Raw genomic sequence first — 21,153 nt, forward strand, 5'->3', positions numbered from 1 at the left:
CACGCCCCGCCCCGGCCCCGCACACGCCCCGCCCCGGCCCCGCACACGCCCCGCCCCCGAGGCGGGACAGCGCTCCCGTTCGTACAAAATTTATTGAGTCGCTGCGGGGGGGGGGGGGGGTACACGAACCGGGGAGGGGGGTACAAGAACGGGGGAGGGGGGGCGTTGCGGGGGCGAGGAGCCGGGGGACAGCACACACACGCTGTTGAATATCAACAGTACTGAGGGGGCAGGGCTAGGCGTAGAGGTCCTCGCGGTCGGCAGAGTAGACCTCCCCCTCCTGCAGCAGGGCGAAGTTGAGGAAGTGCGAGGGGCGATGGACCTCGTGGTAAAACTCCTTGGGGTTGGCGAGCTGCAGCTCGTACTTCATGTTGGGGTCGTGGCGGACACCTGGAAGGGAGAGTCCGTCACCCGCCTGAAAGCCCCTCCCGCCCCTGCCGAAGCCCGCTGCCCTCACAGGGTGATTTTCAGGCAGCCCCGTGCCAGAAAAGAGAGTTCTCTATCCACAAAACCATCACCCTGCAGGTCCCTGCCCCTAGAGATTCACAGAGCAAGGCCCCGCAGTCCTTTCCTGCTCATCACGTGTTCCGCCTGCCTCGCTCTCCCTTTCCTGACCCCTCCTGTTCATCACACAGAGATCTGCAGCTACTCCCACCCAGGAACCCCCTCCCTCTTCCCTTTCCCATTACCATCTCCTCTGCCTGACAGGGATTAAGTTTCAGTGGCAAGAGACCAGACGCTACCAGCCGTCTCTCTCACCCCTCTATCACAGCGTGCTCTTTTGCCACCAAAAAAATCATTGAGAACTGAGAGCCCAGCGCTGGTACCAAGAAAAGGTCGGCCCACAACGCTGGTATCGCTGCCAGCTGCCCCGAGGAAGGTCCAGCTTCGGAACGGGTAAGGAACGCTTCCCTGAGAAGCGATTTCCTTCTCCTCCCAAGCTATTCACATTGCCCCCCCTTCCCGTCCCTCGGCCGGGGCAGCTCACCCATGAAGTTGTAGTTCCAGGACCCCTGCGCTGGGACCATGAAGAAGCCGAGGAAGCGATCCGACAGCAGCATCTGCACCCTCTCGTAATGGGACGGCAGGTAGCCCTTGGGGTTGTTCCCTTTGTCCGTGTTCTGCCTGCCCCACTCATAGCCGCTCGGGGTCAGCTTGTAGGCTGTCAGCGTGCAGGAGCCTGGCGTAAAACTGAAAGGAGGAAGAGACGGGACAAGTCAGGCTGATCTGGGTGGAGGAGGGAAGCCAGAAAGGAGCAAACACTCCCTTTTCTGCCGAATTTTTAGTCTGAGACCTCAGCGTGTTCCCCAGCACCCACGCACAGAGGAACCAGTGGGGGGGTCCTTCAGAGGGGCGCACGGCAGCCTCCCCGGCTCTCACCTGCAGGTGATGATGATGGTCTTCTCCCCATCCCAGGAGGGGTTGTCAGCCATGACCTTGGCATGGGTAGTGACATCCTGCGGCGAGAGCTGAGGGGACTCGTTGGGCTGGGTGTGAATCCACCCCAGGGGTTCCATTTCCTGACAAAGAGCGTTTTAGAAAGACGTTTAAAACAAGACTGCTTCCAGCAAGACAGAAAGCACAGGGGCCCCCAAAGGCTTCCCCTTCACCTGATCCCAGATCAGGCTGGCTTCAGGCAGAGCCCCCCACGTCCCACATCCAAGCAGATCGAGAGAAGCTGCCCCGCCACCGCAGGTCCCCGTTACTGGAGACGCTGCTCCTCCACCCACACCGGGAGCAACAGCTCAACTCACCTTGAGATATTCCACCCACACCGGGAGCAACAGCTCAACTCACCTTGAGATATTCATGCTGCGGCAGCTGCCCCGGGAGATGCACGGTCTGGTGCGTTCCCCACTGGGGCACCATCACAATGCACCGGATCTCCTTCACTTGGGGGTTATCGGGGGGGCTCACTCCGTACAGGTAACCTGCAATCTAGGAACACAGACACCCACCTTAGAAGCCCAGAAGACACTTCCATGTAACCACGTGAGAGCGGGTGGCCCTGCCCTTAGTGCCTGAGGAGAGTATCTCTTGGCTGGCAGGTTCTCACTAGAGGAGAACACCAGAAGTTTTGTTCAGTTTGAGTTTCCCCCCCCAAGTCTGAGCTACAAGGAGCCATCAGGACCCTGCGAGAACTTGTGCACTCAACCGTACTGCCAACATCTGCCTCATACTGCCAACATCTGCCTCGAGCACAGAGGGCTTCACACAGACAGCAGCAAGTTCCCAGCCCTTCACCTAGTCCCTGACCGCCCAGGACTGGTGTGCACCCCTGCAGCACGAGTACAACTGTGATAATCTTGTTGCACACTCACCTGGGCCCGCAGATCGGAGATGCAGATGAATTTTTTCAACACGTTCTTGGGAAGGATATACGTGTAGCCCGTTTCCTTTATATCGTCTGACGAAACATAAATGTGGTTTGTTCGCAGGTGGAGGTTGGCAGCAGAAATTGCTCTGTGAAGAGGAGACGATTATTAGAGGGTGCACAGATTCCTTCCTGAGCACTCTGACCTGTTCCACCCCCCACAGCCCTACCTGACTCGCCACTCAGTCTTGGAGGAGAAAGTCTGGGTTTCGTAGTTGCTGGTTGTAGAGGTGATGATTTCATCCCCGTGTTTGTTAACGGTGCGGGTCTGTGTGGCTGTCAGTTGTGACTGCTCCTTGGTTTGCTTCTCAATTTCTGCGATCTGCTGTCTCTGCTGAGAGGGGGCAGAGATCTCCATGCCCAGGATAATGTCTCGGATCTCTGACTGTGTCAGGGATGCAACGTTCACACTGAAAGAGAAACAACCACCCAAGTCAGGCATTTCAAAATATATTCTGGACTCTTCTCACCAAGGCATAAGCCCAGAACCTCCACTTAAGGCACTATGAAAAATGAAACTACAAAGTTTTAGACCAAAGGAGGGGCCAAATCACAAGATGCACAGATCAGAAAAAGGTTTGGTGCAGACATTTTTATCTGCCTTACTAAAAGCAATGAACAACCAGTTTCCCCATGGAGCTGACAGTTCACTGCCAAAGACCCTTGAAAGTCTTCTGCTCTCCACAAGGAGCACTCAGCCACAGTCTGTGGAGCAGGAGGGAAAGGCTGACAGGATTATTGCAGCTGGACAGTGGCTTACTTGTTCTTCTTGCCATAGTCAGCAAGGATGAGATCCTTCAGCTGCACCTCCACCTTGATCCACTCCTCATCTGTCAGGGTTGGCCAGATGTGGTGAGGCTCCGTTATGGTTGTCTTATCTGGTTTCAGAATAACTTTGGCTCGATCGTTATTCACATGTAGTGCCCGGAGAATCAGAATCAGACGAGAGAATGCCTTGGAGAAGAAAACAAGATGCAGTTCATCAGAAAGAAGGGAACCAAATACACAAGGCCCTAGTACAGCTCTCTTCTGCTTGAGCACACGGACACGGCACGGGAGGCACCAGTGCAATCAATTGGAAGGCAAATCCAGGCAGACTCAGAGCCAAGTGCTCCCAAGCAACAAATTGCGAGGGATCTCAGAGGCCTTGGCTCCTGCCTCATCTGTCAGTGGCAAAGCAACATGCAGACTAGGCATGCTGTGCTTACCGTGTAGGAAGAGATGGTTTTCAGCCAGTCATCGTAGAGATTGAAGAGAACCATCTGAGGCTCGGTAGCCTTCAGGATGAGATCACCAAACTTTTCCACTTTCAGACAGGCCTGGAAGGGCAGCTGCAACTCTGACCCTTTGATCACGATATTGGGGAAATCCAGCAAGTGCACCTGAGTTTATCAAGAAGAGGGATTAGCTCACAACTACTGCAGAACATTGGTCCAGATCAAGTCCTCCGCAGGAACACAGAACTGTCCTGTGATCTCCCAAAGATTTTCTACGTTCTCGCAGAGCAGTATCTGCATTGTTACCTCAAGTGGGTCCAACATGCCCTTCCGCGTCACTATGATCTGCTTAGGCTGCTCCTCCACAGGGAGCGATCGAATCAAGGCAGCCACTTCTTCAGCTGTCTTCCACTTGGCCAGCTACAGAAACACAGCAGGGTTAGAGAAATATCTCTTTGCTAACAGCAGTGTCTCCACACTTTCAGGAACTAGAGAGACTCAAACCAAATTCTAAAAATACGACTGGAATTTATGGCTTGTTCCAGATCAGTGACAAGGCCCAGCATTTCCTTCTTACTGATCACAGAGGGCAGTTTCTGTTCCTGGAGTTCAGTTACTCCTGACTGGCTCAGAAAAAACAGCTGGCTACACCACCTCCCTGGCTTTGCCACCTGAGAGTCTTCTCACCACCCTGGATGTACGGCCAAGTGCAACGCGATTTGCTGTAACAGTGAGCACAGCACTGTTTCTCAAGCCCTGCGTGATGACGCAGGCACTTTACACCTCAGAGCCTCAAAAACCTGGCAGTAGCAATGCCCGTGTTCTTTTCCTTTTGCATCCCATACTAATGCTTGCCTGAGCACAGGTGACTCACTGGACCCTGGAGCTCCAAACCTGTTAAGAGGGAGGAAGATGGAAGACCTGCATAATGGCACTCAGAGGCACGCTTTAGCGGTGGACTTGGCAGTGCTGGGTTAATGGCTGGACTCTCTGATCTTAAGGGTCTTTCCCAACCTAAATGATTCTACGATTCTATGATATTTTCTGTGTGAGTGCCCCAAGCAGTCAGAGCCCATCCCCAGCTTGCAGCCCAAAGCACAGCAGGCAGCCAGGCCCTACCTGTCCTAGACGCTTCTGCCCTGCCCACACAGACGTGTGAATGATCTTCAGGAAGAGCTGCCCAGTTCTGGGATTGAAGATGAAAATGGCTCCATTGATGGGTTTCGTGGTCAAATTCCCTTCAAAAGTCTGAGAAAACAAGCAAAAGTGAAAAGTACAGGAGATAAATGTAGCCTATCCACACCTTTACACAAGAGCCGACTCACTGTGTGCTCTGAGCAGGAACTGTACGGGAAATCTAAGAGCTGCTCTGTGCACACTGCAAACACGTGGGTGCACGTTGACCCCTCATCATCTTCATGCACGCCTGCACAACCCCTGAGCACACGACACCTACAGTTCCTGTCCCTTCCTCCCGAGACACAACTCTGGCCTCACCTTGTGAATGGTCACCCTGTACACATTGGTGTCATCCACAAACCAGATGATCTGGTTAGAGAAGAGCTCTCCATAGTTCTGGGAGGAAAGGTATGGCTCTGTGGGCTCAGATGAGTACAGCTGCAACCCCTTGCGGATTCGTTCTCTCAACACATACAGCGCAGGATTCGCTTTCATAATTTTGGCCATAGCCTGCTGGATCAGAGGTTTGCTCCCCGGGAACCAGTTCCCATAAGCACTGAAGAAGAAAACAAATGGAAGACCAAGTTGTTGCCATCATCTCCGAGATGAAGAGACAACAGCCGCACACAAGTCTTCCCAGGCAGCAGCCAGGCACCCTTTCTGCCTGCTGACTACTACTGTACGATTTCATCTTGCCATGTCCCTGGGAGCTGTTCAGCTGCAGCTTTTCCCTATGCCACCTCTCCGTGGGAAGCCACAGCACACACCTGCTGCAGTCCCGGGAAAGCTGTGCTTTCTCTAACAAGCACACTGGAGCGAGGTCTGCTCGCTGGCACTTTACATTTCCAGCAAAGAACAGCTGTCTCCACTCGTAGCAGGCCTTGAAAAAAAGAGCTGTCCTTCAGCTCCAAGAACAGTCTGACAGAAATCTCTTATGAAAACAAATGATCGGTGAGCTGGGAGAACTGGACGGTTATTACTGTATGAGCAGGAGAGGGCAACTTGAAAGGACTGCCTAGTTGCCTTATCCCATTCCCCGCATACCCCCGGCTTCTGCCTTCTCCCCTCGTCCTCCTGGCTACAATACAGCCCAGTTTGGAGACGCGCTAAGGCACAGCCACAACTACCAATTACAGATACAACACAGAAGCTGCAGCTCTCACCTGTGCAAGTTATAGGCCAGATCGATGGCAATGAGCACACCGGTAGGAGATGGATAGATACTCATGTTGTCTGTAGTGTAGTCCAGGAACTTGGCTCTTGCGTAGCGCTCGATATCATGGGAATCGTAATCTCCCCAGCGCAGCTGGATATCTATCCAGTACTTCTGAGTGGTGGTGCTGTCCATCACATCTCTAAGGAGAAAGCAAGCCAGAGCAATTTAATCTCGCACAAAACTCCTGCAGTTGCTACATGTCTTTGACAGAGTAACTGCCACCAAGCACGAACACTGAAACCGGCTACTACCCACACACCACCCTGCAAAGGGACTCCACTGCTGCTCTCAGATATCAACGGAATGCAGAAGCTCCTAAGAGAAACCCTCAGCCAACGATGAAGCAGCACAGTTACTCCTCTACTACATAGTCACGAGGGTCATCTCCCCCGGGAACCGCCTGGTGAGGATTCAAACTGAACATAGCACAGGTACAGAGAGTGTCTGATTCACTCCAGGTTCTGGCCCCCAGACAGCACAGCTCTGTGGGGTTTCCTGAAGAATGCTTCAGAGCTGCTGAGCTCTGGCTCAGGGGAAATGTCAAGTAGGGGAGAGAACAGGAGCAGAGAGTCTTCATGTTTTGCAGGAGGCTGCACTAGGTGGTGCTGCAACCATCTGCCCAAACGAGCCCTGCACTTTGCCAGGCATGACTCTGTCCTCCTGCGTCCCCAGAGAAAACCAGCTCGAGGTGCCCGAGAGATACGGGCTCTGGCTCAGGACAACAGGCTCCGCAGCTCTGCTCTGCAGCAAAGTCAAGGAGAGGGAAAAGGAAAACACTCACTTGGAATCAGCAAGCAGTGATGGACGCGACACATTCCACTTATAGGAAGCAAAGAGAAGGATATCTGCACATGAGGAATTCATCTTGTATGACTTCCTGGGATGGATTGTCTCTTTCTGCACTGTCTCAATCTCCAGAGCATCCAGCTCTTGATCAAATACCTGGGGAAAAGGCAGCCAGAGATGAGTTGTGTTCAAGCAACCTCGCTAAAGCATCTGTCCTCAACACAGAGTTAAAACAGGCACCCAGGAAAATGCCATTTCCTCCGCTTCTCTGTCCAACCGCAGAAGAAGGATTACCCTGCTACAACCCCAGGCCAACCTCTGCTGCCAGCAGGAGGCTGCTGGTACACAAGAAGCGTGCATGCACTGCACAGAACCAAACCAAGTGAGCACACCACTCACCTGACACAAATCCATTACAATGCTCTCATGGATCTTCTGCCACAAGTGAGCTCGGAAAATCTGAATGAGAGAAATCTTCAGCGTGGGGATCTTGCCGTGCATAAATATGCCTGTCAAATCCAGCTGCACCTGAAACCCAACATATACCTGCAAAGGAAAAGCAGCTGTGAGAACATGCAACAGCACAACTGATGAAGTTTAGAAAACAGAACAACTGTTAAGGAGGTTTAGTTCATCTGCAAGAGATGTTCTGAAGAATTAGATCAATTAACTGCTCTCATTTCAATGGAAGCTCCTACAAGTACAAACTCCAGGTACTTACGTTGGCTCTGTTAATAGTAGGAGACCACCACAGGGTGAATCTTCTGTTTGGAATTTGGTTCAAACCCGATCTCTGGGCATTTGTCAGCTTTTTCCACTTCATGGACTCCTCAAAGCCACTGGCCTTCTCCCTAGAAGGGGCAGACAATTGCTTAAGGCATCCCTCGTCTCCGCTGACTGCCATGAGCCACATGTAATACAGGCAGGGAATACACACACCGGGAGCAGGGAAGATGATTTCATGCAAAGAAGTTTCCATGGATTTGCACGCTCAGGTTCAATTATACCCAGTCCCAGGTGCCCTCACAACTGAACTCTACAGTGTGCTCAAGTGATGACAAAAGTGGAAGAGGCTCAACAGAATCAGTACAGCTTGAGCCGAGGACTCCTCCTGGTGCACCACTAAGCTCCAGTTTGCAAGGCAAGGCCACATCAACGTTTCTCTTACCAGAAGAGACCCTCCCACGTGGGGAAGTAAGTGCCCTTGAAGAGAGTGTGCTCCAGGATTCCTTCCACTCCACCAAGTGCCTGGATCATATCTGTGCGGTAGTTGTTCAGATTCCAGAGCTTGCCATCATGGCGCTGGTGTGTCCACCAGAACGGGTTCTGTTTCAGGACCTGGAGACAACAGCGCACTGGTGAGCTGCTTCGTATTCAGATCATTTAACCAACTGCACTAGTTGTAGGAACCAAGATTACGATGACAATAACGTCAAAAGCCTCACGCCCTCAGTCCTGGAGGACACAGCTCATCTACAGTACAAGTCGGTCAGTACTAATATGCAATTCAGACTGGGTAGGCTCTAAGATGAAGTTTTTATCTTTCAGGGACTGGCCTTCTACAGAGCTGCCACTGGAGACTTTAAATAATAAATGTTTCCACTGTTATTAAAAAGATTTTGGAATGTTTGTTTTGGGACCTTTTTTTCCCCCCTTTCCAAAACTGACTTCTTAACACTCAGTTGCACTACGTGGGGTGCTCCCCAAGACACTGCCATCGATCCAAACACTTCAAAAGTGGCTAGCTACAGATTTTGGGAGCACATGGTTCTCAACAGCTTCTACCAGTCCCAACACATGGCTCTAAGTTCTTCCTGCAGCAGAAAGACAAGGAAGTGCACCTGCAATAATGCAAGGTGCAAGGACATTGTCTGGAACAGGTATATGAACATCAGACTCAGCCAGAGAAATTCCCGGTCAGTACCTGATACTGTTTGAAGTCAGTCCTGACTCTCCATCCTTTATCATAAGCTAGGGTATGTCGGTCCTTCTGGAAAAGGGTGTTAATACGAGGAATTCCCCTGTCCCATGAGTCCTCCAGATCCTCTAGCGTCAGACGCCTGAAGAAAAAGAAATCCCCACACTTTGTTACCTCTCAATTCTGCAGCAATCCATTAATTATTATTTCAGGTGATGAGATCACAGAATAGACCTGGGGGCTCTGGCAGGAGATGTTCTAAAACGCCAAGCACTCAAGAGCTCAGCAAAGTGTCTATAGCCATCACTACGAACACACTTATGTCAAACAGCTGAAAGAAAAAGCTTGCCCTTGTAAGTGTGCACAACTAACTGCAAAAGGGTCTGATGTCAGCTTTTCCTGTCACCACCTGCCATACCACCTCCCTCAAACAGTGCCACGGGTGCACTTTCAGCCTGCAGAGTCCACACCTTCTCTAGAGGCAAGAGTGCAGCTTTGCAGGCAGCCTGAAGCACGTATCACAGGGCCAGCAAGGTCTCCAGCATCCTGAGACAGTGCAAGCCTTCACACCACTGCCTGTCCTCACACACAGGTGTGACTGCACACAGCAACATACCTGTTCTGGGCTATAGCCTCCTGTCGCTTAAGGGCATACTCTGCCCAGACTCGCTGAGAGTCAATGAATTCGCTTTCCCATGGCTGGATGTAACGATACAAATTTGGGATGAGCTGGTCCTCCTCGTGACTCATTCCTGAGCGGAAGTGAGTGATGCCAACATCTGTCTGCTTGGACCACCTGCAGCAAAGAGGCACAAGAGTAAGGTAGGAGCGACAGCACTTCACAGGTCACGCTGCCGTGACCTATTGTAAAGGCAACAGATCTCTGTAACACAGCATGGTTTAGCATTCTCAGGTATTTTCATGGGAAAGCACATCTAACTGAACACTGAATCCACGCAGGCATTAAAGCAGCAAAACTCACCTCAGGTCAGACTGTGGAATGAGAACATGGCCCATGGAAAGCATGCCCAGCCCCCCCAGCTCTTTTGGGGTATAAAACACCACTGGTGGGAAACGGCTGGGCATTTTGGAATTCAGACCGATTTTGATGCGAGTCTGGATTTTATTCTCACACTTCACCAGCAAATCAAGCAACTCCTGAGTATTTACAACAGCTTCCCGGAAATAGGTCATCAGGCCAATCAGAGCTGTATTCCATTTATTGACAATCTACAAAGGAAAGCAGAGGATCAGCTCTCAGCCCATTCTCCAGGCATGTCACACATCTCTGTCACACATCTTCCTCCCACCTTACCTTAGTGAAGGTTGTGGAGCCAGATGCCATGAGGATCTGCCTCACTCTGTTGTGAAATCTCTGCATAGACTCATCATCCACACGCAGAAAGCACTGAGCTGTGCGCTCCTTGGTGACCTACAAGAGCCCAGGCCCATCAGTTCCTTCCTGGGAGCCCCCTCTCCAGTACAGAAAGACAAGCTCTTGCCATCAGGCCTTTATACAACACGGGGAGAGAAGCGGCTGAACAGCACCTCTACAGCTTCAGGGCCCCCATCATTCCCAGACAAGAATTCCCCATCCCTCCCAGGAAGGAGAGCTCATACTGAGCTCATTTTAGCTCCACCTGCTAGCAGTGCCAGTTACACAGCTGGTAAACGCGTGGTTAGCCCCCACCCAGGCAGTTGTAAGCCCTGCTTCGATGCCAGGTACAGCAGGGACTGCTCTCCCACCCTGCCAAACCCTCACCCTACCTCATTCTGCAAGTTCCAGACGCCATCCTTGTGGGTGAACTCCTCATAGCTGGTGCGGCACTTGGGCAAGATGCGGCATTCAAACCCACACATGTTAAACAGCAAATTGGGGTTATCCTTGCTGTAAACGGATACGAAGCTATTCTCCCACTGCACTGTGGTGACCGATCGAGGCAAACGATTCTTGATATCCCAGAAAACAGCACGACCACTGAAAAAGATGTGCACAGCGACAGACTGTTTGTTACTGAAGCAAAATAGCAACCGGGCAACTTCCCAATGCCATCCCAGCACTACAGTCTCTCACACCCATCACTCACTGTCAGAATTACAGCACTGACCCCTCACCTCTTCCTACTTTTCTCCCCAAGCACCTGCCTATCAGTCTCCAACAGTGATTATGACTAATTTTTCCACCCTCCCACCACTTGTTTTTTCCAGGCTGCAGCACATACAGGTTCACATCATGTTTCATGAGGCGCATCCGAGCATCCCGGGGCCAGCACTTCTTGTTGTTGTAACCTACAATGTTCTCATTGTTGGGATCTGGATGCTCTGTCAGGTACCGCTGAATCAAGTCTCTTGCCTCATCTGCTGTAAACCTGGAAATGCACAGAAGAGGATCTGGAGTTACATAACCAGCTTTTCAGAACACCAGTCTGCCCAGACAGATAAGGACTTGCTGATGGATAGCTGTTTGCCATAGCACGTTTGAAGGTACCTATCCAATTTCCATATCCTCCCTCCAAAGGGGCTTTGGTTTCATTAGCACAGAGCAAACCATGACTGTCATCTTTCCATGAACAGATGTAAAATTTTATGTCCACTTGCTGGGAAGCCAGAAAAGGCTTCTTTTACCAGTGGAAAATCTGTAACAATTGAACTTTTGACATGGTTGCTTTTCTGCTGGTCCAGTTGTCCTGCAAAGACTGTCAATTCAAATATTCCTGATCTTTCTTAGCAGAGGGAACAAAAGCCTGGAGCAGGAGCATGCTAATTCCCACTTTCACAGCATCTGCTGCAAGATGCCAGAACACCAGTTGAGGAAAGCAAACACCATTGAGGAAAGCAGGGCCCCAGAGGTCTCACCTGAAGAAGATGTGAATACGGTCAATGTATCTGCAGAAGAGGCGAATGGGATGGGCCACCTCAGTGGCAATGTCTTGGAAGCTGAGGAAGTCATTAGGCATCTGGGGAGGCCCAGCCATTTCACTGGCACGGTGCAGACCCAGCACCAGCAGGTCCATCACAAGCCCATAATACTGGACAATGAAGGAAGCAAACTGCAGTCCACGAATGATCCCATAGGAGTTTGTGTGATTCATGTCCTAAATAAATGAAGGGGAATTGCGAGAACCTGTCACAATACATCGGAGACATTTTACCTGAGCAGTTGCTTTTCAGCAGGACCCAGAAGGGTTTTCTTACTCGCACATTATTTCTTTCTTTGGCAAGTCTTGTGTCCCTTCCTCCCCCATGGGTCCAAACCCTCTCCATTTTACAGTCCACATGCCCCCTTTCCCGACAGCAATCATCACCTTGTAGTTGATCACCACGTTGTTCTTGGCTGTCATGTAGTCAGCAATGTTGTGATCAACAATAAGACGCAACAGCCTGTTGAGCAACGTCAGATCAATCTTCTCATACATCTTCTCAAATCGAGATTCCAGCATCACGTTGCATTCGCCTTCACTCGTTTCCCAAACATCTTGCAGATTATTAATGCCTGAGAAGACAAACAAGCTTGTCATGTTATCTGACAGATCAGAACGCAGATGCACAGTTCCGGGCACAGGAAGTCGACCTATTTCTCGTAACACCTGATTTTTCACCCTCTGGTCCTTCCAGTCTATCCCAGAAATGGGACCACAAATAAGTAATCAACCACAAGTGCTATGGAAGTTCTCCTCCTCCAGTATATACATAACCTACACAATATAGCCTCTGATAGTAATGACTATTGACTGCAGGTTGCAATTATGAAAGCTCAGCTCCCAAGGGGCTCGTAGGAAGGAAGCTTCCGAGAAGCAAACTCATTTTTGCAGGGAATACAAGACCCCCACTAACCTTGGCACCACTTGTACACCAACAGTGGAGGTGGTTCAGTGTCAGCAGGTTTGATCCATGGAGGGAAGAGTCTTCGCTTATCGGCCTCATACCACAAGTACTGATCCAGATAAGCATCTGTGATTTTCTCCAAGGGCTCAACATCATAAACAGGAACTAAGTGGCTGTAGAGATCCATGAACTCAATACCCACCTAAAAAAAGAGGCAAAACGGAGACTTATAGTTGACAAAGAACACACAGTCTTAGTGCCACTTAGCTCCTGAATGCAGCGTAACTTTTAGTATGGTCTGCCTTTCACCAGGACACTTACCTCCTTGAAGGCTCTCTGAGTTAAAAGGTGTCGTTTGATTCGGGACAGAGCTTCATGAGGATTATCGTAAGCCTGTTCAATCAAGCCCAGCTCCTCTCTCTGTGACTGATTCAGGCGAGATTTCACACTGAAAGCGAGAAAGAACAGCTCACCTAAGCATGAACAAGCTAACAGCCACTGCATTAAACTGGTGATGGATACCGTTCAACCAAGCAGATCAAGATCCATAACTCTCCACACCCCACATCCCCAGGCTTAGCAGCACAGCACTGGTTTTGCCCGAAGTGGCAGAGACCATGAAGAGCCCCCAGTCACCCTTGGCAGCACTGCAACCTTTACCAGTCCATCAAGTAATTTTACAACTCAATTCCAGGAACGACGGATAACAAAAATAGCTTCAGAAGCTTTTCCCAGTGCGTATGTCTGCTCCTGCAGAACACAATCACTTCCCACTGCTCACCTGTAAGCCTCCTTCAGCCTCTCCAGGGCTAATATGAGCAGCTTGGTGTCATGCTTGTAGGACAGTGGGGGGAAGGGAATGGGCGAGAACCTCCTGCTTTCCAGCCAGTGCACTGTAGTTGTGTACACAGCAACTGCCTCTTCCGCAGTGATGTAAGGCCCGTCCTGCGGAACCACACCACCAGCATTAGTCAGTGAAAGCTCCTCTATGAAAATAGCACCAATTTGGGTAACCTCAGACAGGACAAAAGTACCTTCAAGTAATTATGCTGCCGTTCCTGCTCAGCTTTCAAGTACAGTCTGGTCAGCCGGCCCAGATTCTTCTTACAGACGGTTTTGTCTACCGTGGCACCCCGACGGATCCGCTCCCTGTTGTAGTGAGCTGTGTTTGTCCACCAGTCAGCTTTTGCCTTCACGTACCTCAGGATCATGTTCTCAATAGGAGTTGGCAGCCCTGGCACCTGGGGAGGGACAGTAACTTGAGGGAAGCAGGAGTAGGAACCTTCAAAAGAGCAGTTCCACCTGGGAGATGTTAAAATTGAACCAGAAGGCCAAGCGAGAGACTTACCTTCCAGGGGATATTGGCCTTCCAGCACCGCCAAGCCTCACTCAAATGCTGCAGGATGGTTCTGGCTTTGTTCTGTTTGATTCCTTCTGGCATCATGTCCAGAATGTCATGCATAACAGCTGCTCTCAGCTCCAGGTCAAAGTGAGACTCCACACGCTGCTTCGTGACAGTCTTTGCTACACCCTTTGAGTGACGGCCTGGAAAAAGCAAAGCATTTCAGCAGTTCTGACATTACTGGGTGGTGTTCCTCCTTCTTCCTAATATGAGTGCACAGACATTCAGGATGTCTGAAGAAACTACACTGCCACAACATCACTGATGAGTTTGGAACAGATGAGTAGGAGGCTATGGACTCCACAGTGCTACGGAGCAGGGAATCCTACTTCCATTTGGAATCTATTCTGGGGGCACTGGTCTCATAAGAGGTCTAAACCAGTCAATAGCTTGGAGGATTGATATGGAGCATGGATACAGACCACCAGTGGGAACAGAAAACTGGAGTTCAAGCTGACAAGCAAACAGTATTAATCTTTACCACACACTCCTCCCATATCCAAGATTTACAGAGTGTGCTGACCTTCAAACTGCCTGGCCAGCAGATTCCCCAGCCAGCGTTCCAGCAGTGGGGTGATGCCCCTCATGAAGAACAGCCATACTCTCCAGCCTGGAGCCCAGAAGCCACAGCCAGGACCTTTGCCCACAGGCCCCTAGAAGAACAGAGACATCGTAAGTGCAGGTCACTTATTGACAATCCAGAATCACTTCCTTGTTCCTCAGTTTACATGGGGTCATCACCACGTGGCAAGGTGGAACTCACTGTGTTAAACCTGTAGTAGATGAGATGTTTCAGGTCCTTGCACATACGAATCTGCCTCATCAGTTTGTACTTGTATCGGTACATTCCTGTCAGCTGACCCACATGGGCAAAGATGTACTGCAAGCCATCTGCCAACTGAAACACGGAGAGCAGAGTCAGAGATAACAAGGAACACCACACACACTGCCTCAGGAAGCAGGTTTATTTTACAGCCAGAAGCACAGTGTAATTGGCTATGCAAAGCTCCAAACACTGACTCATACAATGACCAATTCTCATAAATCAGGGTAAAAGCAGACTTTCATGCAATCCTGCATGCTTTCATCGTTCCCCCTCTTCTCGGTAACACTGCAACATTCAGTCGTTTTGTGCATCCTATATAAATCTGCTCAGACATTCCATTCCTCCTCTTAGCTTCCCCTCCTCACCTTTAAATAAAATTTTTAAAAAAAGAGGCTACCTGAAACGCATCCACGTTTCCAAGTCTGTACTGGACGTGGCTGTCCACCACCAACTTAGTCAGCCGCAGAACCTCCCGGCAGAGATGGAAAGCATTACCGAAACGGGATTTTTTCCTTTCCTGGAAGAGAAGAAAACCCAGAATTTATGTAACAACGTTATGTAAGAGCAGAAACAGCTCCAGTTTGGTCAGTCCATAAAACAACTGAACAGTTGAGGCACTGTGGCCTGTCTCACCACACTAGCTACTTAACAACCTTCAATTAAACTTCACTCTTGAGTAAAATAGCACACGGGCCAATACCTTAGTGGTGAGGGTCTTCACAGGCTTCAGGTTGAAGTTGTAATCCAAGTGAAGGTAGTTCAAGTTCTTTCTGTGGATCAGCAAGTTCAGCATATTGTAGCCCTGGCGACACACCTGCAGGCCTACTTCCACCCAGTCCAGCTTCGTCGACTGGAAAAACTTTGTAGCCTTGAAGGAACGGAACAGGTACCTGGAGAGAGCAATGACTATAATCAGCTCAGTCCCCTACACAGACTAGCAGTTCCCCACTGAATAGACACCCACTTACCTCTTCTTCTGGGCTTTGGGAGGTCTGTGCTTGAGCGCATTCAGAACATAGTATTTCAGTAGCTTCTGATAGGAGACTCGCACTTTCACTGGCTGGCCTGCTGGGCAGTGCTCACGATACCTAGAGATAAACAATCTTTCAATTTTTCAGGTAACTCACGTTCCTTAGAGAACAAGTCACCTCCAAACACTCTCCTAAAATCTCTAGAAACCAGTCACCACAAGATGGTTCTATTTTATTTTCATTGTAACAAGACAGCAATGTCACAATCACTACAACACCCCTTCCCCCAGGAAAGAACTCACCAGTTCTTGACCAGTGGGATATCGAGAGCTCTCCGGGTCCTCCCAGACCTCAAGTTGAAGGGCCGTGGGGCCCACAGCAGGGCGATGCCGTTGGCTGTGTTATCTGTGTAGAGCGGGGTATCCTTCAGGAAAGGTTCCACAAACTCTGGCAACTCAAACTCTTCATCATCATCAGGCAACGGTTCCTGACTCTGAAATGCAGAAACACCACGTTTTCTGGTTGCTTCAGTTAGTTCAGTATATGCTGCTATTAGAAGCAAGGTTACAAGCAAGACGCTAAAGCCCCATTGCCTCCACACAAGTAGGGTCTACTGCAGGCTCTCTTGGACAGTGACTCACCTTGACAGAATGTCTGTGTGAAATGGGGTTGATCAGTGGATCGAAGTAAAAAGCTGGGAGATCAGGATCTTCTGTTTTAATGAAAACGACGTTTGGAGTATGATACCTATGACACAAAATATGCATTAGAGCATATTTTGCTCTAAAGCTGACAGCTTTCCCCTGCTCTCCCTGCTCTGGAGGCTGTTGCACTTACCAGGTCAGGTGGACGTGGTGTGGCAGGTTATTGTACAGGTACGGGAAAGCGATTTTGTACTCTGTCCTGATCGGCTGTCTGATGATAATTTTGTTGATGTCATTAAATTCATTCCAGTCTTCATCCCTCAAATAAGACAAAAATAAACTGTTATACGAACATTCAGGGGGACAGTAAAAAAGGCAAACATTTTTAACTGAAGACAGGGTAACAGCATTTTTCCTTTAGGCTTCTCTTTGCAGTAACAACAATTCAGCGTCCCCAGCAGCAAGCACATCACAGACTTAATGCTAAAAAGAGCAAATACCCAGGAATAGCTCACTCAAGGCAAGACACTTGATAAAAGATTAACCCTCCCCAGCCCTTTCCCAGACAACCACTTCACCTTCCTCCCAAACCCAACACTTACTGAAGATTGATGTCTCTAACAAGAGGCTCAAACTTAGGACCTCCAGGAATAGCCATGTTCAGTGCCTTGGAGGTAAAGAACGCTTTCAGGTCAAACAAATAGAAATAGTTGTCATCCACAAGGTCAGTGAGCAGCTGATTGGCCAGCCGGTACAGTGTGGACATCATCGGGAGAGTGAACTGCCAACGCTGGTATGTTGAACCATTTACGTACCTGCCAAAGAACCAAGCATGGACACTCAGTGCATAGCCAGGAGGCAACTGGGCCTTTACCAAAGGACAAGAAATAACCAAACACCTTTCATCACCTATCATTTGCAGAAAGCATCAAGAACAGCTAAAACATGGGTCCCTCTAGACAGAAAGACAGGCTGCAGTACTCCTAAAGACTATTATGGACTACATCTGCCCAGAAAACACTGACTGCTCCAGCTCCTCTCCTCGTTCTTATCCAAACCGAGACACAGTATCTGTGCACTCTTGGCAATTATCAATCCAAATTCCAACTAGACAACACAGGGTACTATCCTTATGACATGGTAAGAAATGCCAAAGTTTTAGCAGCAGCCCTCCTGGACAGAGAGGCTTTGTTTGCCCTCTCTGGATGCTGAAGACAAGAGCTGCGGCTCTGTAACCATCAGGTTCTCCCTTCCATCCTTGAAGGAATTTTTTTCTCTGCCACCCCCCCCCCCCCATCACACATAGCCCAGTGTAACACAATCAAAGGTTAAATACTGCTACGTATAGGTAATTTCTGTAGTGCATTTGTTTTTTCCCTCTCCTAGCGAACTGTGCTACCAGAAAGGCACGTACTTCCTGTTGTCTTTCAGTGGCTGGTGGTCATAGAACCAGTCCAGCACAGGGGCATCCTCCTCTGGATCCAGCTCAAGCTGAATTGCTTCCAGGGGCTCCACATCCAGGATGTTATCAGCATAATCCAGAGGAGGTTCTTCATCATCAAACGGGGGGAATCTCATTCTCTTGAAGTGACGCCTGTCCCTCTTCTCTCGCCTCATCATAATCCACATCGACCTGGCAGAAACCCAGAGACCATTATATTGTGGACAAATGAATGTTTACTCACAAGTTCTCACCGGGGTGAAGGAAGAAGGCTCTTACCCCCACTGAGCAATGTACACCGGCTCTATGACCCAGGGAATCTCATTCACAAAAGAGATGGCGCCTGTGATATGGTACAAGACTGGAACATCTCGGATTTGCTCCCAGGGCATGGGCATGTTCTCCAAGAGCTTCAGAACAGCGTGAGGCATGTACTTCAGAGCACTACAATCAGAAATCAAGGAAAATCAGGGTTGGAAGGGATCTCAAGAGAATAGCCATCCATCTGTCACAAGCCCAATTACCCCTACACCTTTCACTCCTGAAAACTGCTCATCTAACCTGTTCATAAATGCCTCCAGTGACAAATTCATAAACTTCCTACTCTATCTTTGCGCTTCATGTGTTGCACTACCAGAAAATTTTCTAATGGTTTGACTTCCAGGAGATTGTTAAACATCAAGAACGTTACAGATGAAAATGGAAAAGTTCAGATGAGTTTCTGGAGTTTTTATGGGTAACAGTAAGTTAGTGCAATGGATCACAATGTGCATATGATACTCTCTGAACCTAAACAGTGAAAAACCACTCACAACGCTTTTTGATCTTGCAAAAAATGTAGGCTGGCTACTTCATACTCTCTCCCAAGTTCTTCTAAGCCAATGTGTTATCCAGAATAATGTTTTTCTCATAAATTCAAAGCAACAACTTCCTCTTCTGCACTGCTACCCAAGTGCAACTGATTATTCTGTCCTCACCAAGCTACTATGCTGCCTTCTATGCACAACTGACACGGCAAGGCCTCTGCAGAAGAGGCTCTCCCTTCACAGATCAGCGAGAAACTTTGACAAGGCAGCAGAGAACTGAGCTCCCATGTGTCACATAGCCGGGGGGTCCCTTACCCCAGGTAGACACGTTTGTCGTGACGGAACTTCCTGTTGGTCATGTCACCGTGGTCGCGGATGATTTTACGGACGTGCTCGGGGGGCATGTCCTCCTTCTGCGCGTCCACGAAGCCGAATTTCCTCTTCTCCGCATAACGCTTGGCCTGCAGCTGCTGCCACTTGCGGGCTGCGGGGATAGAGAGGCAGCGGCGTCAGGCCCTGCCCCGCTCGGTGGGCCTGGGGCGCGGGGGCCGGCCCTACCCACCTTTCTCCTGCAGCTTCTCCTCAGACATGTAGTCGGGCAGCGGCGCCAGCGGGGTGGGCACCGGGGCGCAGCCGCCGCGGTACGGGAAGACGGCGGCCATGGCGACGCACCTGCTGGGGTGGAGAAGGGCTCAGGGCGGGGACGAAGCCACCTCCGGCCTCGCCCCCGCCATCCCCCCCAGCATCCCCCGGGCCCTCAGCGCCCCCCGCCCGCCCTCACCGGCTGCCGCGACGCCCCGCGCTTCCCCACCACAATGGCGGCCCAGCGTCGTCGCCACCGCGCCTCAGAGGCCCGGATGTGGGCGGGGCGCACAGTCATGAAGGCTAGCCAATCAGCTTTCGGGGCGCCTCGGAGACAGCAGGCTCGGCCCATCAGAACGCGGAGGAGGGGAAGGAGGCGGGACTAAAGCCGGAAGAAGAAAGACAGTGGTCTCCGGAGCACACTTCCGGTGGGACGCTCGGCCTTCTCCGGTCCCGCCTTTCGCTGGTTTCGATTGGCGAACAGGGGCAGCGGTGACAGCTCTGCGGCGGCTCTGATTGGACAACGTTTAGCGCTTATCACCCCAAGCTACCTGTAGGGGGCGCTGCGGGACTAGCGGCGCCCCGGGGCGGGAGGGGGCGTTAGGCCTCGGGGGGGGGGGCGGGGGTGCGCTCTCCCCCGGGGGGCGGTGTGAGGGCCTGGAAGGCCCCATCGGTGCGGGCAGTGCCCGTTTCGGCCCCTCCGGTGTCCCCCCACCAGGGCCTGGGCCCACCCCCTCCCAGTCCCAGGCAGGGTAGGGGGGTGCTGCACCCCAGAGCCGCCGGGCAGCGATACCTCCCCCAGCCATGGCAACACTACGGCCCCTAACGCCTCAGCAGGTAGCCCCCCCCTTGCTGCCCCCCGCCCCGGCGGCACAGATGCCCCCCGGCCCTCTGTGCTGGCCCAGCACCTGGTGAGAGCAAGGCCCAGCTCATTGTAGGCAGGCAAGGGGGCTTGGGTGGGCACTCACTGTAGGGCTTCTGCAGAGTGGGGGCTCCCTGGGGCGTCCCCATGGGGAGAGGGGCCTGTGCTGGAGGGGACTTTGACTCCTGGGGTGTGGGATGGGGCTGAAGGGGGAGCAGGTGAGTGGTGGGCTGGGGCGTAGCTGCCTGGCAACTAACTCCCTAATGGAGACATTCCCTGTATGGGGGGATTTGAGGGGCTGACCCCTTCCCAAAGCCCTGCAAGCCAAGGCTGTGGCATTTTTCATCAGGACAGACAAGCACGGGGAATCCCAGCACCCAGCTGCAGTGAGCTGCAAAGCCACGGCTCATCCCACCGTAGCAACGTGGGAAAATCCCACCTGATCACAGGCTCCCAAAACAGGCTTCCCTGGCCCGCCACCCCTCACGCCACCACCACCCCTGTACACAGCATCCGTGTGACAGCAGGAATGCAGTAACACAATCCTGGCCTTGAGAAACGTCCCTGCTGTGGGCAGAGGCCATGTGGGCAGAGGCCAGAGGCCGGAGCCAGTGCTGCCGAGCAGATGCAGAGGCTGTGCTAAGGGCAAGGATCGGTGGAGCAGCTCCTGAAAAACTGGGTGTAAATGGGTCAGACTAAAGAGAAAGCTCCAGCTGCCAGCTCCTCACCCGCTAGGAGCTGTGAGCGGCACATGGGCACCTAAACACCACCTGAGGTGAAAAACCCAAACACAGAGTAGGTATCTCCAGCACCTGCAAGCTTCCCGGCACTCTCCACAAATAGAAATGTAAGCAGCTTTGGCCACAAGTCGTCTCCAGCCTCCCTCTGCCCACACACATCGCTCATCTTCCCCTACCCAAGCAGAAATGTATCTGCTCCCTTGTTTTCCTCCTCGAAACAAGAGCCAGCCACTCTGAGCAGTGTGTTGTTTCAGCCTGACCCCAGCTTTTCAAACCAAATGTGAGATTTTGCGTTAAAGGTTATTTGCCACATAGAAAGCACAACAGATCCAGTGGATTTTTCAAAACTGGTACACGTAACCCT

General features: G+C 51.1%; 1 protein-coding gene across 2 annotated transcripts; it reads right to left on the minus strand.

The window, feature by feature from the left end:
• Positions 1-73: 73 nt before the first annotated feature.
• On the minus strand, positions 74-19,494 carry PRPF8 (pre-mRNA processing factor 8). Of its 2 annotated transcripts, none has more exons than XM_055716822.1 (43): positions 19,387-19,494; positions 19,168-19,277; positions 18,921-19,089; positions 18,079-18,243; positions 17,773-17,991; positions 16,961-17,173; positions 16,552-16,677; positions 16,356-16,461; positions 16,017-16,207; positions 15,712-15,831; positions 15,444-15,633; positions 15,141-15,260; positions 14,681-14,815; positions 14,441-14,570; positions 13,864-14,060; positions 13,550-13,756; positions 13,297-13,460; positions 12,837-12,963; positions 12,525-12,717; positions 11,996-12,183; positions 11,547-11,785; positions 10,913-11,059; positions 10,458-10,668; positions 10,006-10,122; positions 9,673-9,920; positions 9,307-9,486; positions 8,697-8,832; positions 7,941-8,110; positions 7,494-7,623; positions 7,172-7,318; positions 6,768-6,928; positions 5,934-6,125; positions 5,089-5,326; positions 4,711-4,839; positions 3,898-4,011; positions 3,583-3,756; positions 3,135-3,328; positions 2,545-2,784; positions 2,322-2,463; positions 1,798-1,938; positions 1,381-1,520; positions 989-1,191; positions 74-390 (listed from the first exon to the last, which is right to left on the minus strand). In XM_055716822.1, the coding sequence occupies exons 2-43, from the start codon at positions 19,265-19,267 to the stop codon at positions 236-238; spliced, it is 7,008 nt and encodes a 2,335-aa protein (XP_055572797.1). In that variant the 5' UTR covers positions 19,268-19,277; positions 19,387-19,494; the 3' UTR covers positions 74-235. The 2 variants fall into 2 exon arrangements, with proteins under 2 accessions (XP_055572797.1, XP_055572804.1); XM_055716829.1 differs by having other exon boundaries at positions 19,168-19,280; positions 19,387-19,476.
• Between the last annotated feature and the right edge of the window lie 1,659 nt (positions 19,495-21,153).

Source organism: Falco cherrug, chromosome 1 (genome assembly GCF_023634085.1).
Source record: "Falco cherrug isolate bFalChe1 chromosome 1, bFalChe1.pri, whole genome shotgun sequence".
NCBI classification, from domain to species: domain Eukaryota; kingdom Metazoa; phylum Chordata; class Aves; order Falconiformes; family Falconidae; genus Falco; species Falco cherrug.

What these genes read in the sequence shown, in the direction of transcription:
- PRPF8 (XM_055716822.1), bottom strand. Translation starts at nt 19,267, where the DNA reads ATGGCCGCCGTCTTCCCGTACCGCGGCGGCTGCGCCCCGGTGCCCACC. An exon ending in GCTGGCCAGGCAGTTTGAAG is followed by an intron (nt 14,061 to 14,440) that starts GTCAGCACACTC and finishes TGCTTTTTCCAG; the next exon opens with GCCGTCACTCAAAGGGTGTA. An exon ending in GAGGCTATAGCCCAGAACAG is followed by an intron (nt 8,833 to 9,306) that starts GTATGTTGCTGT and finishes CTTTTTCTTCAG; the next exon opens with GCGTCTGACGCTAGAGGATC.